Here is an 18,730-nt window from a genome sequence, read left to right on the forward strand (position 1 = left end):
ACCTTTCATCCCAGGAAGTGATGGCAAGAAGCAGAAAGGTATATAAGGCACGAGAACCAGGAACTAGAGTCTGTTAAGTTTTTAGACTTTTGAGCAGCAGTTCAGCTGAGATCCACTTGGATGAGGACACAGAGGCTTCCGGTTTGAGGAAACAGGATCAGCTGAGGAACTGCAAGGTGAGGTAGCTGTGGCTTGTTCTGCTTCTCTGATCTTCCAGCGTTGACCCCAGTACCTGGCTCCAGGTTTGTTTTTATCAATAAGATTATTTAAGATTTGTGCTACAATTGTCTAAAGCAACTTGGAGAGGAAAGGGTTTATTTGGCTTACACTTCCATATTACTGTCTATCATTAAGGGAAGTAAGGACAGGAATTCAAGCAGAAATCTGGCAGCAAGAACTGAAGCAGACACTGTGGATAAATGCTGCTTATAGGCTTGCTCCCCCTGGGCTGCTCAGATACTCTCTTATACAGCCCAGGCCCACCTATTTAGGGATGGTACTGTCCACTGTGGCCCGGAGTCTCCCACATCAATCAACAATTAAGAAAATGCCCATAACCAATCTGATGAAAACCGTGACTCACTGAGATTTCTCTTCCCACATATGTCTAGGTTTGTGTCAGTTGACAGCTGAGGCTATGATCAGAGGACTATCCACCCTGTCAAGTTGCCCACTAGTCATGCTAACAGCTAATGGTTGCAGCTTTCATGAGCCATCACCGATGCTGGGGTGGGCTTTTCACTGATCCAGCTGCCTTGGAGTCAGCCAGGCTTCTCTATGTGATCCCAATGTGATCTTTGGTTCCACAAGATGGACTTTGATAGACTTGTTTGTTTGGGGTTTGGTTTGGGTTTGGATACCCTATCTGGGGTGAACAAACAGTCATTCACATCTCCTCAGGAAAACTCACACACTACTCCCTCACATAAAATCCATGATTATATCCTGCTCTCCAGCTAAAGATTTTTAACAAATCTAAGTTCTCTGGTGAAATATGTAGTCTTTTAAGAACAGAATCATATCATCTACCATAGAAATAATTTGGCTCTTGTATAATAAAAATGAATAAAATTGTATCATTTTCAGGAAATGAATGGAACTAGAAATCATCCATTAAGTGAAATAAGCCAGACTCAGAAAAGCAGATACAAAGTGTTTTCAATACTATGTGGAATCGAGACCTTTAAAAAAAATCATGTGATATAGAAACAGAAGGGAGTCTGTTTAGAAAAGGGAATAGGGTCTATGGGGTGGGGGGAGACAAGCAAAAGCAAGGAACAAGTTGGATTCAATACATATGAACTTATTAGAATCTCATAAGGATTGTTTGGGTTTTTTTTAATAGTTCAAATTTTTCTTTTATTTTTTATTTTTTTATTTAAATTAATTTATTTATTTTTCTGTTATCAGCTTGATACAGTATAAATTCTTATCTTAATAGTGAAATGTTTCATTGAGACTTGCTCAGTAATTGAGTTAAACCAAAACGTATTATAAGCCACAGTCATCCTAGGGTCCCCCATGTTATATATAATAGCCTCCATGGTTCTGTGGGTTGCAGTCTGATTGTTCTTTGCTTTATATCTAGAATCCACTTATGAGTGAATACATACCATGTTTGTTCTTCTGGGTTTGGGTTACCTTACTCAGGATGACTTTTTCTAGTTCCATCCATTTGCCTACAAATTTCATGCTGTCATTGTTTTTCTCTGCTGAGTAATACTCCATTGTGTATATGTACTACATTTTCTTAATCCATTCTTCAGTTGGCGGGCATCTAGGTTGTTTCCAGGTTCTGGCTATTACAAACAGTGCTGCTATGAACGTAGTTGAGCATGTATCTTTGTGATATGATTGTGCATTCCTTGGGTATATGCCCAAGAATGGTATGACTGGGTCTTGAGGTAGTTTGATTCCTAATTTTCTGAGAAACCACCATACTGATTTCCACAGTGGTTGTACAAGTTTGCATTCCCACCAACAGTGGAGGAGTGTTCCCTTTGTTCCGCATCCTCTCCAACATAGACTGTCATTAGTGTTTTTGATCACAGCCATTCTGAAAGGTGTAAGGTGGTATCTCAGTCATTTTGATTTGCATTTCTCTGATGACTAAGGATGTTCAGCATTTCCTTAAATGTCTTTCAGCCATTGTGATTCTTCTTTTGTGAATTCTCTGTTTAGCTCTTTAGCCCATTTTTTAATTGGATTGTTCAGTATTTTGATGTTTAGTTTCTTAAGTTCTTTATATACTGTGGAGATCAATCCTCTGTCAGATGTGGGGTTGTTGAAGATCTTTTCCCATTCTATAGGCTGTTTTTTTGTCTTATTGACCATGTCTTTTGCCCTGCAAAAGCTTCCCAGTTTCAAGAGGTCCCATTTTCAAGAAGAAAAAGAGGGACCAAGAGGTCCCAGTTTCAAGAAAGTAATGTATGGTAACTGCTTCTTCAAGTATGTTTGAGAACATGTTACCCAGATACCTTGGAGATTAAGGATAACCCTGAAGGTTACTGACCTCCATTTGTTAACAGTAGCATGCCAGCTAAGCCTTTTCATTTTCACAATCCTCTTCAAGCTGGTGTAGTACCTACTTTACAGGAGTGACTCTGTGCAACACTTATTGTCCTCCTGAAATTCATTTAGCCGCCTTTGAAGATACCTTAAAATTTATGAGCATGAATGTAGCCATTATGAGACCATTAGTTATGCTCCTTGTGAGCTGCCTGTTTTTTCTTTATGGTTCTTAGTTGTTCTTTGTTTGTTTGTTTGTTTGTTTGTTTGTTTTTAGAGACAGGGTTTCTCTGTGTAGCTTTGCACCTTTCCTTGAACTCACTTGGTAGTCCAGGCTGGCCTTGAACTCACAGAGATCTGCCTGGCTCTGCCTCCCAAGTACTAGAATTAAAGGCGTGCGCCACCACTGCCCGGCGTTAGTTGGTCTTTTGCAGAGCTGCCAACTTAAGTCGTGCTGGGATCAAGAAAAATGGGCCTTGGTGGTTTGTCTTCCTGGAGTTGTATCCATGCCAGTGGATACCCACACACTCCAGAAAAGAATTTGACATTGCTACTGCCGTTGTTGCTGTTATAGTAGAGGCAGCCACCGCTGCTATTGTTTCTGGGATTACCATTTCATAATTGCTTACTACAGCTAGCACAGTGGAGACCCTGGCAGCAAAAGTAGCTACCACAGTTAATTAATCTCTCATTCTATTGGGCATGATAAATTTAATTCAGTAGTTATATACATCTCGATTGGCTTTGAAAATTATAAATTTATAAACTCAAATTCCATTTACTTTTGGGATACCATCTTACAAAGACTCCAATTTGCAGTAAGGCTCGTTAAGGAAGGGAATGGCTCAGTTGCCTTTAGCCTACTGGCTATGGGTGGGTTAGGACTTCTGTTGGTCTTTTCTGTGTCAAACACACAGATTGCAAACCCAGTGCCACTTTGAGATCTTTGGTAGCAGTTAACTCTGAAGCTCACACACGATTGAGTCTGTATGATAATGAGTATTCAAAGACGGGTAATACCTAGGGGGTGTTCACCAACCTATGACAGAGCACCTGTGTGGCCCGGGCAGGCGTCTCCATGACGGGTAAGGTGACCTGCTGACGTCCCATGCAACCTAAGTCAGAAGCTCATTTTTTAGTAAAAGGGGGACATGTAGGGCCCTGCCCCCATTTTGGGTAACTGTTGCCTTGCTTGCTGACTTTGACCTTGATATCCTCCCTATGCTAATTCCCTGCCAGGTTCCACTCTCCTGAATGCTTAAGGTAAGTTCCTTGTCTATGTATCCTGCATAATGGGCATTAACAGCTTAGATGCAAGATTGTAAAACATCAGTAGTGAACTTCTGCCCTCTGGGGTTCTCCCATTGTACTGTAAGCCTGTATTTAAGATCTCCCTCCTTCAATAAAGGACATTTGGCATTAACAAAAAAAAAAAAAAAAAAAAGCTGGGCGGTGGTGGCTCACACCTTTAATCCCAGCACTTGGGAGGCAGAGGCAGGTGGATCTCTGTGAGTCGAGGCCAGCCTGGGCTACAGAGTGAGTTCCAGGACAGGCCCCAAAGCTACACAGAGAAACCCTGTCTCAAAAAACCAAAAAAAAAAAAAGAATCTCATAATGAAACTCATTATTTTGAACACTGAGTACACGATTTTTTTTTTTTTTAAGTATTGAGACTTGAGAGACAGTTCATTTGTAAAGTGCTTGCCTTGTAAGCCAGACGACCAGAGTTCAAGCCCTGGAATCTATGTAAAAAAAGTCTCGTGTGGTGGAGTGCATTGTAAAACCAGCACTGGAGAGACTGTGGCAGGTCTGTGGGGCTCATTGCCCAGCAAGCCTAGCTCACCTGGTGAGTTCTGGCCTAGTAAAGGCCACTGTCAGAAAGAAAGAGAGAGAGAGAGGGAGGGAGGCAGGAAGGAAGATAGGGAGGGAGGGGAGAGAAACAGATGGACAGCATCTGAGGAACAATACCCAAGATCATTCTTTGGCCTCCATATGCACACACACACGTACATATATACACATACACATGTACATATACATACAGATACAGACACACATGTGCATATACATGCACACACACACACACATATACACAAACACACACACACACATCACAAATTGTGGAAAAAGTCAGTTACACCAGATATCTTCCAAGGCCTCTTCCAACAGTAAAATTCTTGTTTCTATGAATCTGCTAACATATACTCGCCTCACCTGTACTATAAGGAGAGTGACAGACCTTATCTCATAGGCTCTGAAGGGATTAAATAAAACAATACAACCAAGATCAACGTGAATTTTTCAGTGATGGCCATCAAAAAAACAGTAGCTATGCCAAGAAAATATTACTACTTGACTTGCATACAAGTTTTTATTGGAGGTTTTCATGATACATTGCCAACATCATTTGAAATTCAAACTTGCGATTCAGGCCCAGCGGCGGCCCACAGAGGTAGACAGGCCCGGCGGCGGAGACAAGCAGACGCAGGTAGGCCTGTGGCGGCGGCCCGCTGAGGTAAATGGGCCAGGCAGCAGCGGCCGACAGGGACATTCAGTCCCGGCTGCAGCCGGCAGAGACATTCAGGCTCGGTGGCGGCCCCCAGAGGCAGACAGACCCAGCGGCAGTTGACAGGGACATACAGGCCCGGCGGCGGACCGCAGAGGTAGACAGGCCCAGGGACGGAAACAAGCAGACGCAGCTTGGAACAGGGATGCCCCTAACCCCAACATCTGGGGAAGAAGCTATCTCCGTGGGTCAGAACCAGAACAAATCTGAACACTCCGTCTGAGGACAACCCAGGGCCCAGCTGCTGATCCTGTGAAACCCAACAACTTGGAGGTGTTGGTGAGACTACCCTGCTCAGCTGAAACCCATCTGGGAGAGGATTCAGATGCCTACAGTTTAAAGTCTGAAGAAACAAGATCAGCTGAGGAGTTGACAAATGAACAAAACGTGACCTGGGAACACAGAAGAAGGCGCTACCCAGACACCAAACCAGATCACCAGAATCATAAGTATATAATTCACCGATCGAAATCAGCTGCCCCTGAAGAAATAGCCCAATAGCACCAATTTAACCAAGAACCACTACTAAACCAAGACTAAAAATTAGAGCAAGAGAGGCACTCTCAGACACAGACACCACCTGCACCTCACAGAGGAAGAGATGAGTAGACGCCAGTGCAAAAATACAGGCAACAACATAAAGACCTATATGGCAACATCAGAACCTAGTGATTCTACACCTGCAAGACCTAAACATACCATGACAGAAGAAACAGAAGAAATCAACCCTAAAAATGACATTAAGAAGATGATAGAGGCCCTTAAAGAAGAAATAAACATTCCCTCAATGAGGAAATAAAAACTTTCCTTAAAGAGGAATTGAAAAACTACCTTAAAGAGGAAATAAAAACTTTCCTTAAAGAGGAAATGAAAAACTCCATTAAAGAGGAAATAAAAAACTCCCTTAAAGAAATGGAAGAAAAAACGAACAAAAAATGGGAAGAAATCAAATCAAGCCAAGAAAAAGCAATTAAACAGATGAAAGAAACATTCCATGATCTGAAAAATGAATTTGAGACAATAAAGAAAACACATGCTGAGGGAATGCTGGAAATAGAAATCCTGACTAAACGAACAGGAACTACAGAAACAAGCATAACCAACCAATTGCAAGAGATGGAACAGAGAATCTCTGACACTGAAGACACGATAGAGAAAATAGATTCGTCAGTCAAAGAAAACACTAAAGACAAAAAAGTCCTAACACAAAATGTCCAGGAAATTTGGGACACCATGAAAAGACCAAACCTAAGAATAATAGGGATAGAAGAAGGAGAAGAATACCAACTCAAAGGCACAGAAAATATATTCAACAAAATCATAGAAGAAAACTTTCCCAACCTAAAGAAAGAAATACCTAGAAGAAGATACAAGAAGCTTACAGAACACCGTATAGGCTGGATCCAAAAAAAAAGTCCCCTCGCCACATAATAATCAAAACACTAAACACACAGAATAAAGAAAAAATATTAAGAGCTGCAAAGGAAAAGGACCAAGTAACATATAAAGGCAAACCCATCAGAATAACACCAGACTACTCAATAGAGACTATGAAAGCTAGAAGATCATGGACAAACCTCATGCCGACACTAAGAGACCACGGATGCCAACCCAGACTATTATACCCAGCAAAACTCTCAATCACCATAGGCGGAGTAAACAAAATATTCCAGGATAAAACCAGATTTAATCAATACCTGTCCACAAACCCAGCCCTACAGAAAGCACTAGAAGGGAAAATTCAACCCAAAGAAGCTAAACACATCCATGAAAAATCAAGCAATAGATAATCCTACACCAACATACACCACAGAAGGACAACACAACACAACCAAAAAAATAACAGGAATTAACAATCACTGGTCATTAATATCCATCAATATCAATGGTCTCAACTCACCTATAAAAAGACACAGGCTAACAGAATGGATAAAAAAACAGGACTCATCCATATGCTGCATACAAGAAACACACCTTAACTCCAAAGACAGACACTACCTCCGAGTAAAAGGCTGGGAAAAGGTTTTCCAAGCAAATGGACCTAAGAAACAAGCTGGTATAGCTATCCTAATATCTAATAAAATAGACTTCAAACTAAAATCAATCAAAAGAGACCAGGATGGACATTACATATTCATCACGGGAAAAATCCACCAAGATGAAGTCTCGATTCTAAACATTTATGCTCCAAATACAAAAGCACCCACATTCATAAAAGAAACACTACTAAAGTTTAAAACGCACATCAAACCCCACACATTAGTAGTGGGAGATTTTAACACACCACTCTCACCAAAAGATAGATCTACCAGACTGAAACTTAACAAAGAAATAAAGAACCTAACAGATGTTATGACTCAAATGGACCTAATAGATATCTACAGAACATTCCATCCTAACACAAAAGAATATACCTTCTTCTCAGCACCCCATGGAACCTTCTCAAAAGTTGACCACATGCTTGGACACAAAACAAATCTCAACAGATACAAAAAAATTGGAATAACCTCCTGTATCTTATCAGACCACCATGCCTTAAAGTTAGAACTCAATAACAACAAAAATTATAGAAAACCCACAAACTCATGGAAACTGAATAATGCCCACCTGAAACATCAATGGTCAAGGAAGAAATAAAGACGGAAATTAAAGAGTTCCTAGAATTCAATGAAAATGAAAGTACAACATACCCAAACTTATGGGACACTATGAAAGCAGTGCTAAGAGGAAAATTCATAGCTCTAAATGCACACATAAAGAAGATGGAGCAATCCCATACCAATGAATTAACAGCACAACTGAAAGCTCTAGAACAAAAAGAAACAAACTCACCCAGGAGAAATAGACGCCAGGAAATAATCAAATTGAGGGCTGAAATCAACAAAATAGAAAACAAGAGAACAATACATAAAATCAATGAAACAAAGAGTTGGTTCTTTGAAAAAATCAACAAGATAGACAAACCACTAGCCAAATTAACCAAAAAGCAAAGAGAGAGCACCCAAATTCACAAAATCAGAAATGAAAAGGGAGACATAACAACAGACAATGAGGAAATCCAGAGAATCATCAGATCATACTTCAAAAACCTGTACTCCACAAAAATGGAAAACCAGGAAGAAATGGACAATTTTCTGGATAAATACCAAATACCAAAATTAAATCAAGACCAGATAAACCATTTAAATAGACCAATAACCCCTAAAGAAATAGAAACAGTCATCAAAAGTCTCCCAACTAAAAAAAGCCCAGGACCAGATGGTTTCAGTGCAGAATTCTACCAGACTTTCACAGAAGAACTAATACCAATCCTCTTCAAAGTGTTCCACACAATAGAAACAGAAGGAACACTACCAAACTCTTTTTATGAGGCTACAATTACCCTGATACCCAAACCACACAAAGATGCAACAAAGAAAGAGAACTACAGACCAATCTCCCTCATGAACATTGATGCAAAAATACTCAACAAAATATTGGCTAACCGAATCCAAGAATACATCAAAACAATCATCCATCACGACCAAGTAGGATTCATCCCAGGGATGCAAGGATGGTTCAACATACGGAAATCAGTCAATGTAATACACCATATAAACAAACTGAAAGAAAAAAACCACATGATCATCTCCCTAGATGCTGAAAAAGCCTTTGACAAAATCCAACACCCCTTCATGCTAAAGGTCTTAGAAAGAATAGGAATACAAGGAACATTTCTAAACATAATAAAAGCAATTTATAGCAAGCCAACAGCAAACATCAAATTAAACGGAGAGAAACTCAAAGCGATACCACTAAATTCAGGAACAAGACAAGGCTGTCCACTCTCCCCATATTTATTCAATATAGTACTAGAAGTTCTAGCTAGAGCAATAAGACAACAAAAGGAGATCAAAGGGATACAAATTGGCAAGGAAGAAGTCAAACTTTCACTATTTGCAGATGATATGATAGTATACATAAGTGACCCCAAAAACTCTACCAGGGAACTTCTACAGCTGATAAACTCCTTCAGTAAAGTGGCAGGATACAAGATCAACTCAAAAAAATCAGTAGCCCTCCTATACACAAATGATAAAAGGGCTGAGAAAGAAGTCAGAGAAACATCACCCTTTACAATAGCCACAAATAATATAAAATACCTTGGGATAACACTAACTAAACAAGTGAAAGACCTTTTTGATAAGAACTTTAAATCTCTAAAGAAAGAAATTGAAGAAGATATCAGAAAATGGAAGGATCTCCCATGCTCATGGATAGGTAGGATTAACATAGTAAAAATGGCAATCTTACCAAAAGCAATCTACAGATTCAATGCAATCCCCATCAAAATCCCAACACAATTCTTCACAGACTTGGAAAGAAAAATACTCAACTTTATATGGAAAAACAAAAGACCCAGGATAGCTAAAAGAATCCTATACGATAAAGCAACCCTTGGAGGCATCACCATCCCGGACCTCAAACTCTACTATAGAGCTATAGTAATAAAAACAGCTTGGTACTGGTATAAAAACCGACATACGGACCAATGGAATCGAATTGAAGACCCTGACATTAATCCATGCACATATGAACACCTGGTTTTTGACAAAGGAGCCAAAACTATACAATGGAACAAAGAAAGTATCTTCAACAAATGGTGCTGGCATAACTGGATGTCAATATGTAAAAGATTACAAATAGATCCATATCTGTCACCATGCACAAAACTCAAGTCCAAGTGGATCAAAGACCTAAACATAAATCCAGTTACACTAAACTTAATAGAAAAGAAAATAGGAAGCACTCTTGAACGCATTGGCACCGGAGACCATTTCCTAAATAAAACACCGACAGCACAGACCCTGAGCACAACCATTAATAAATGGGACCTCTCAAAACTGAGAAGCTTTTGCAGGGCAAAAGACACAGTCAATAAGACAAAAAGACAGCCAACAGATTGGGAAAAGATCCTCACCAACCCCACATCTGACAGAGGATTGATCTCCACAATATATAAAGAACTCAAGAAACTAGACATCAAAGCACTGAACAGTCCAATTAAAAAATGGGCTAACGAGCTAAACAGAGAATTCACAAAACAAGAACTACAAATGGCTGAAAGACATTTAAAGAAATGCTCAACATCCTTAATCATCAGAGAAATGCAAATCAAAACGACTCTGAGATACCACCTTACACCTGTTAGAATGGCTAAGATCAAAAACACCAATGACAACCAATGTTGGAGAGGATGTGGAGCAAAGGGAACACTCCTCCACTGTTGGTGGGAATGTAAACGTGTACAACCACTGTGGAAATCAGTATGGCGGTTTCTCAGAAAATTAGGAATCGAACTACCTCAAGACCCAGCCATCCCACTCTTGGGCATATACCCAAAGAATGCTGATTCATACCATAAAGATACATGCTCAGCTATGTTCATAGCAGCACTATTTGTAATAGCCAGAACCTGGAAACAACCTAGATGCCCATCAACGGAAGAATGGATGGAAAAAATGTGGTACATATACACAATGGAGTACTACTCAGCAGAGAAAAACAATGAAAGCATGAAATTTGCAGGCAAATGGATGGAACTAGAAAAAATCATCCTGAGTGAGGTAACCCAAACCCAGAAAGACAGTTATGGTATGTACTCACTCATTGGTGGATTCTAAATATAAAATGAACAATCAGACCACAACCCATAGAACCATAGAGGCTATATATATATAGCATGGAGGTCCCTAGGATGACTGTGGCATATAATAAATTTCAGTTTTACTCAATTATTGAAAAAAAATAGCCAAATGAATGGAAACACATGAACTATGAACCAAAGGCTGAGGGGCTCCCAGCTGGATCAGGCCCTCTGAATAGGTGAGACAGTTGATTGGCTTGATCAGTTTGGGAGGCATCTAGGCAGTGGGACCAAGTCCTGTGCTCATTCCATGAGTTGGCTGTCTGAAACCTGGAACTTATGCAGGGACACTTGGCTTAGTCTGGGAGGAAGGGACTGGACCTCCCTGGACTGAGTCTACCAAGTTGATCACAGTCCTCGGGGGAGGACTTGTCCTGGAGGAGGTGGGAATGGAGGGTGGGCTGGGGGTAAGGAGAGGGCGTGGGAGGGGGAGAATAGGGGAACCCATGGCTGATATGTAGAACTGAGTGATATTGTAAAATAAAAAATATATATCAAAAAAAATAAAAAATAAAAAAAAAGAATTAAAAAAAAAGAAAGTTCAAGACAGTACATACTTAAAAAAACAAAACAAAACTGTCTTGTAAAAAGTATATAACCATGGCACCATTGTCACAGTTAAAATGTTTAAAATTACTTTTTTAATAACTTAAAGATGTCACTTCATTGCTTTGCATATTTCCATGAAAACTGTTATAATTTGTATTTTGACTCTTCTATATAAAGTGCCTTCTCCAAAAAAAAAAAAAAAAAAAGAAATTCAAACTTGCAACTGGACCCTAGAAATGTATTACAAAGGAATCTTGGAGTGCATCCCATAAAAATCCCTTTATTTTACAGATAAGACTATAAAACGTAAAACATTTAAGAAAGCAACATCCCCAATACATCTTTGAAAACAGAATCTTACAAAACTACCCCTTGATAAGTAGATATCATAAAACAGAAATATATGCCTTTCTTCAAGACAGGAATCAACTCACAGGACCTGCAAACAAATCACTGGGAACCACAAGTTCTTCCAACTGTTGTGTGATAGATACAGTGATAGAAAACAAAGGAGACATTTTATGAGTTAGAGTCAGCTTCTTCTTTGGTTGCCTGAGACCAAGAACTGAGCTACAACTCGGGGGTATACTTGTTGGCTGATAAACAATGTATATCACATAATGAGTCTACAGAGTGCCTACTCAGAATGAATTCTCCTTGAATAAAACATGTTTGCAGAAACATCTGCATTGCATGGGTTTTGATGGATACAAAAATCTTTTTTTTTTTTTTATGTTTCTTTTTTTCAAGATAGGGTTTCTCTGTGTAGCTTTGGAGCCTGTCCTGGGACTCGCTCTGTAGACCAGGCTGGCCTTGAACTCATAGAGATCCGCCTGGCTCTGTCTCCCAAGTGCTGGGATTCAAGGCGTGCACCACCACCACTGCCCGGTGGATATAAAAATCTAACCAGCACTTTTGAGAATGTCTCCTTGTCCTTTCTGCTCTGTGCAGCCTCATATCGTGGCTACTATGAGTGTTATAATTTACAATGAGGAGGATGAAAGAAAAATCTCAGGGAACTCCCAGCACTGCAGGGTCCTAATTCTTTTCAATCTACTCATCCTTTACTGGCAAGTAAACTGCATTTGGCAGTGAGCTTTGAAATTGGACTAATGATCCTGTGATGCTGTGTTGAATATTTTTTCCCTTGTGTTGAAAAGGGGAAAAAAAAAGGATAATTTGTGACCGAGGAGATGAGCAAAGAGCTTATTTGGTAATCGGTCCCATATTAAGTGTAGGTCTCAAATAAAAATAAATTCAATTTTGCTATCATCAGCATAATTTCCCCTGTGGTTCCCTAGGACTCGGGATGGATAGATAGTTTTCTAATTCTTTTGAACAGAAACTTTTATGTTTCTGTTTCAAAAACTGGTTGTGATACAATTACATATGGTATTCACAACAGCTCTTGGAAGGACTTAAAGACAATTTATGAACAGCATTTATAGTTAATCGTGTCAGATAAATTTGTGCATATCTGCCCTAAACTCTTGCCTAAAAATGCATCTTCTCATCTTGTAAACTATGCAAGGCCAGGTCAGCCTCCACTTTTTTTTTTTTTTGAGACAGGGTTTCTCTGTGTAGCTTTGCGCCTTTCCTGGGACTCACTTGGTAGCCCAGGTTGGCCTTGAACTCACAGAGATCCGCCTGGCTCTGCCTCTCGAGTACTGGGATTAAAGGCGTGCACCACCACCGCCCGGCCAGCCTCCACTTTTTTGCAATGTCATAACTCTGTCTTCTTCCTGCAATGGCACGTGGCAAATTTAAATCAGTAATTGTGGTTCTGGCATTCTCAAAACATAAACCCATTGCATAGCTTTTATGTTTTTACATTTCTGGGCTAGCTAATAACAAAGTCATAACAAGCAACATAGCAGAAAGTGCCTTGAAAAATGAAAATCAACCCATGAGGTAAATGCCATCCTCATAGGTGACAACTGATATCCAAGCATATCTTTGAACCACAGTTCTCAGTTTCTAAAAAAAAAAAAAAAAAAAAAAATTTGGTTTACTTCAAGGGAAGTAATGTATTGGAAAACAGGACAGAAATTGAACTGCAAGTCCTCGGGAACTAAAGCCATCTATCTGCCATCAGGAAGAAACACTCAGTTGCCCATATAAAGCACTTCTGCTTGCTTCCATGTTGTCTTGTTCTTATATCTCAGTGAGCTGTCTCCTGTTGACCAAATAAAGCCAAGTCATGCAACCACAGGCCAGTTAGGAACCACCAGCTGAATTACTGTGGCCATCCAGGTGACCAACAACAGGGAATGAACCCATTTTTCTGGAGTCTAGGGTGAGGAGACCTTCAAGAATTTCTATCTCTAGAAGTTCCACGATATCCCTATTTTAAGGACTTGTTTTATAATTTGTTTGTATCTGAGCCTCTGTTCATTTTATATTTAAAATTCTACTTACTATTTAATAGTATATATTTATAGAGTAAAACATGATGAATTTTTTTTTTTTTTTTTTTTTTTTTTTTGGTTTTTCGAGACAGGATTTCTCTGTGTAGCTTTGCACCTTTTCCTGGAACTCACTTGGTAGCCCAGGCTGGCCTCGAACTCACAGAGATCCGCCTGCCTCTGCCTCCTGAGTGCTGGGATTAAAGGCGTGCGCCACCACCGCCCGGCGAACATGATGAATTTTATACAATTTTACAGACATGATGCTTAATATTGTCAGTATAATTAGTATTTATATCTCATGAAACACATTTTCAGTTTTATTAACACATAATAATTGTACATGTTTATGGGGTATAGCATGATATATCTATATATGTGTGTGTATATATATATATGTATATATATATATTATGTACACTGATCAAGTTAGGACAATTAACATTTCTGGGTATTCATTATTACTGCATATTTGAAGCATTTGGGCTCCTCACACTGTTCTAGTTAACCATAAAATTCTACAATAATCTATTATGAACTAATTCTATGTTCCTGAAGCGTTTTCTCTGACCACACAATTAAATGACCTCATCTCCTCTTCCATATGTCTCTATCCCTTGCTTTCATCAGTTTTGTCTTCCTGGAATCTGTCATCATCTGAATTACATCATGTGTTGCTTGCTTATGGTGTGTTTTCTACATAAGCCACACACCATAAGCTCTATGCAGGCAACATTTTCATGATGTCCACTCCCCCCTCTCTTGAAAAAGTGTCCAGCATGTGGCTATGATCAGCTAATACTTGTAACATAAATCAGCAAATAGGTATCTTTTTTCAACAACAACCAAGTATGATCAACATAATTTTTCATCCGTAAGTCTGGTTAAGGGTAGAGTATTTTTCAACTTGAATTTTGTGCTTCCTGTACAGGCAATGTCATGATTGTTAGACGCTACTCCATTTCTCCATCAGCTCACTCATATGCAGCAAGTGACCCCTGGAAAGCTAGAAACAGACTTCCAAACATCACTGGAACATCATCGGCACATTCTGCAACTAGAAATCAAGACAATGAAGAAAAGACTTTGGCTGCAAATGGTTACAACAGCAATAGCTCTAGCCAGAGAGCGTCTTCTGATCACAGTTTTGTTTGCAGGTAATGCTCACTGTGCCTCTGGTTAATTTACAGGCACCGACTGAGGGATCATCAAGCATCCTTCTAAACAAGTCAGGATGTATCCACTGGAGGAAACAAAACCAGGGAACAAATAATTTCCATCTCATTGATGCCCATCTGGGGAATTAAAAGAACAACTTTTAATGAGGTCAAATGGCACCTTCCAACAGATGTCTGTAATGAGCAGAAAACTTAGTCTTTATTTCTTCCTCAAGCATTAATCATACTCTGAACCAAGTACTAACACAAGACATTACACAATAGGCCATTAGATGATGAAGAGGACACACAGGCAAACTGACCACTCAATAGTATGTCTCAGGGTGAAGAAAAGCTACTTTAGGAGCTAAACACACAATTCCTTTCAGAAAGAGAAAGTTCCTCATGAAGGCAAACGTCTTCAAGGGATTTGGGAGAAGATTACAAGAATAAACTGTTTAGGCATAGTCCCAAAGCTCCAAGAGCCAAAGCAAAAGTGCCCCAAAACACACAAGTTGGTATTTAAGGAATGTCCTGACTTTTTATAAAGTGTCCCCCACAGTCCTACATGTTGAACACTTGGTATCTTAGATTGTGGCACTATTTAGGAAGGCTGTGGAAACTAAAAGATGGAACCTAGCTGGAGGAAGTGAATCACTGGAGTCAGTTCCTAGTCTCTTCCTATAAGTTCTCTTTGGTCTACTTGCTGGGATGTGAACAGCTGTCCCTTGTCATACACCCCTGTCACCAAGATGTCCTACCCATGTAAATGTATAAACTGAGGGCATCACCACTCCAAGGTTTGGTTGCCGGAAAGGTTTTTATTGTAGATATGAGGGAGGGTACAGCCAGAGGTGTCTGCCAGAGTCCAGAGCAGGGGGAGAAAGTATTAGACTGAACATGGCCAGCAGACTGGACTGGGCCGTAAGGGAAGATGGGGACAGTGGGAGAGAAAGACAAAGGGTGACAAAAAGAGAGGAGCAAGAGAGAGGGGACCAAGACAAGAAGACAAAAAATAGGGTGTACAGCTGATATAGTATAAGGGAATGAGATGCTGGAGGAGGAAAAATTTAGAAAGTTAGAAAAATCTAGAGCAGGGGCAAGGTAAGAAGAACTGAGAAGAACCACAGTGGGACTGAGGAAGCCTAGAGGTCAGCATGTGCTTCGCTGTGCTAATTGGCACCACAGATAGTGTATGGAAATGGCATCTTCGGGAGAGGGAAATAGGTGCTGGAATTTGGGGAAGTAAAACTTTTCTTTGAACCTGACGGTAAAGATGTTCTGCCCACCAACACTTGACAAGAACCTATGAACTTAAACCCTCTAATAACTGTGAATCAAAATGTATCTTGCTCCCTTAAGTTGTTTCTGTCACTTATTTGGGTTTTAGCTACAAAAAGTAAATAGTAGGAGTTGGGAGAAGCCTAAGAAGTAGAGGAAGTTGAAACAACTGACCGAGAAGCTTGGGGTCTTAAGGATGAAATACAGCTAGCAGCCACTGCATGGATAGAGTCAAGGGCCCCTCCAGAGCAGGAGTGTCTACTATAAAGTCTACCACTCAGGAGTATGACTTCTTCCCCCAGCTCTTCCGTCCTGCCCCCAGTAAATCTCTGACTCTGGCCATGTCTCTACACATCTGTCTTGCATGAGTCAAGTAGAAAAATAAAGAAAAGGGAGTATGGGTTTCGTGACTGGCTTATCACAGTGAAGGGGGGGGCAGTATTGCTGAAAGAATACATGAGTCACTGCGTTTAGTGGTGGCAGGAAATCAAATCAAGAAATAACCACATGCCTGCACGAATTCTTCTAAGTATTGGAAAGAGTGCAGACTTCCCACTGGGTGTGGGATGCAGAGGCCAAGGCACTTCAATTTCAAAAGACAGAATGAAAATGGTGTGTCGCCTGTACAAAGTTCCACTAGAGAACAGAAAGTTACCCTGAGTCATAAAGATGGTTGGATTTAGTCAGACAAAGAAAAGTGGAAAAGTTAGACCCCATAGAACAACAAAAGGCATAAACTTGGAGATACCACAACTTAGGGAAAAACTGTAGGAGTTGGAAAAAATGAAGGTGGACAGCCAGCAGAATACATCATGGAGGACTCTGGGGAGAAGCTATGCAATACTACCTTGCCCCCTTAATTATTGAAAATCTGGTTTTGAGAAATGTCTTGAAAATTTTAAAGACACAGGTCCTCAGTGATTACAAACACCAGTGAATTCATCAATGAGAGTTTAGTAAGGGGAAGGTCTTTTGTGTCTGCCCCTCCCTAGGGGTAAATGACATCATGAGTTCGGTTTTGATCCTTTCTGTCTATGGTTCTCTACTTTTGCTACACTCCTATCCACCATTCAATGAATGTGCCCTGAGGTATATCACCTTCCGGACAGGATTCTGGGCCCTGCTACACAGCAGGGAACAACTGTCAAAAATCCCTTTTGGAGTGTGTTTCTTCAGAAAAGATAATTGATGAACAAAAATGCATAAACTATATATTATGTTAACAGCTACAGAGGGAAATAAGGCAATAAAAGGAAGTGAAGGGTTGTAAGAGTGACCATTGCTAAAACGCTTGGTACTGTAGCCAAAACCAGGGAAGGGAGAAAGGGAATGAGCCCAAAGTATCTGAGAGGAGAACTCCCCAGGTGTTGAGAATAGCTGGATGCAAAAGTCCCAGTTAAGGGGATCAAAACTGCTGTGTTTCAGGAAGAGGTAACAGGATGAGCAAGCTCAAGGAAGAAGCTTAGCATGGCCAAGTACTCTCTTGCTTAATCTGATCCTTTTTTTTTTAACAGATTATGTAGAAAGCTCTATTGTGAAAAGACTGACAAGAATAGCAAAATAAGAAGAGCAGACTTCAGACTATAAAGTCACTGTAGATAGGGTTTCTAGGTGCATCTCACAGTTGGAGACAGATAAGTCTGTTAACAAGTCAGACATGGGATATGGAAACAGAAGGTACACATTAAACAGTTGAGTTCCTGCGACCATGTATCTTCAGAGAAGAGGAGGAAAGAAAGAGATGGGCTATTTTCTTTTAATAATGCAAATTAACTTATACCATATACACATATGTAGTATATGCAAATACGCACACATATGTATGTATATATGTATGTATGCATATATAACATTCGGTGCTTTTACAAAACTAGTTGACTATTATTCATTGCAAAAAAATAATAAAAGGTAAAAGCATATAACTTGAACATTATAAAATATACTTGCAAAAATTTTTAAGTAAAAAATGCCTGTACTGTACAAAGTATATGTTATACTTTGGCGTATACAGAAGGAAAACTGTTGATTACCTTACTAGCTGAATGAATGACTACTCTCTAGATTTTGATGGCTATCTTGTATCTATATATTTTGAAATTATATAACGACTGTTAGAATATTTAATTTTTGAACTTAAGAGGATCCATGGTGCTGAGCATTACAGTACTATTAGCTTTCCCATTTCAATTTGTTATGACAGTTTAGGGAACCAGCCAATGTTTACAAAGTATTGTCTTTCTGAACCAAAATGGTTTCCAGCTTCCAAGCTGCCAGCTAATAAACTCTGGAGAACAGAATCCAGTTTGAATTACAAGTTAGTTAAATCTGAACTATTGAGTGTGAGGTTGTATTAAAAGAAGTGTGGGGTTGGCTTAAAAACAACATCTGGAATGGCACAAAAATCTTCTAGTGACAGACAATCACTTAATAGGAATTAATGTATTTTATTATAGTTCTTTTAACTCTATCTCTTACATACTCAGGAATTAACTGGTAAAATGGCAGGTCATCATCCTTCTGATTTGGAAAGTTCACTTCCTTTCTAGCAACTTTCAGGGTTTTACAAAGATAAATTGAG

At 39.6% G+C, this 18,730-nt stretch overlaps 1 protein-coding gene across 1 annotated transcript in view; it reads left to right on the forward strand.

Annotated features, from left to right (window-relative positions):
* LOC114703303 (putative coiled-coil domain-containing protein 195) overlaps positions 1-18,730 on the forward strand; it is a 102,118-nt gene that overhangs the window by 2,532 nt on the left and 80,856 nt on the right. Inside the window, exon 2 of the mRNA XM_028884088.1 lies at positions 14,646-14,871. Coding sequence (XP_028739921.1) covers positions 14,646-14,871 — 226 coding nt within the window. The remainder of the gene's footprint in view (positions 1-14,645; positions 14,872-18,730) is intronic.

The sequence above is a fragment of the Peromyscus leucopus genome, chromosome 13, assembly GCF_004664715.2.
Source record: "Peromyscus leucopus breed LL Stock chromosome 13, UCI_PerLeu_2.1, whole genome shotgun sequence".
In the NCBI taxonomy this organism is placed as follows: domain Eukaryota; kingdom Metazoa; phylum Chordata; class Mammalia; order Rodentia; family Cricetidae; genus Peromyscus; species Peromyscus leucopus.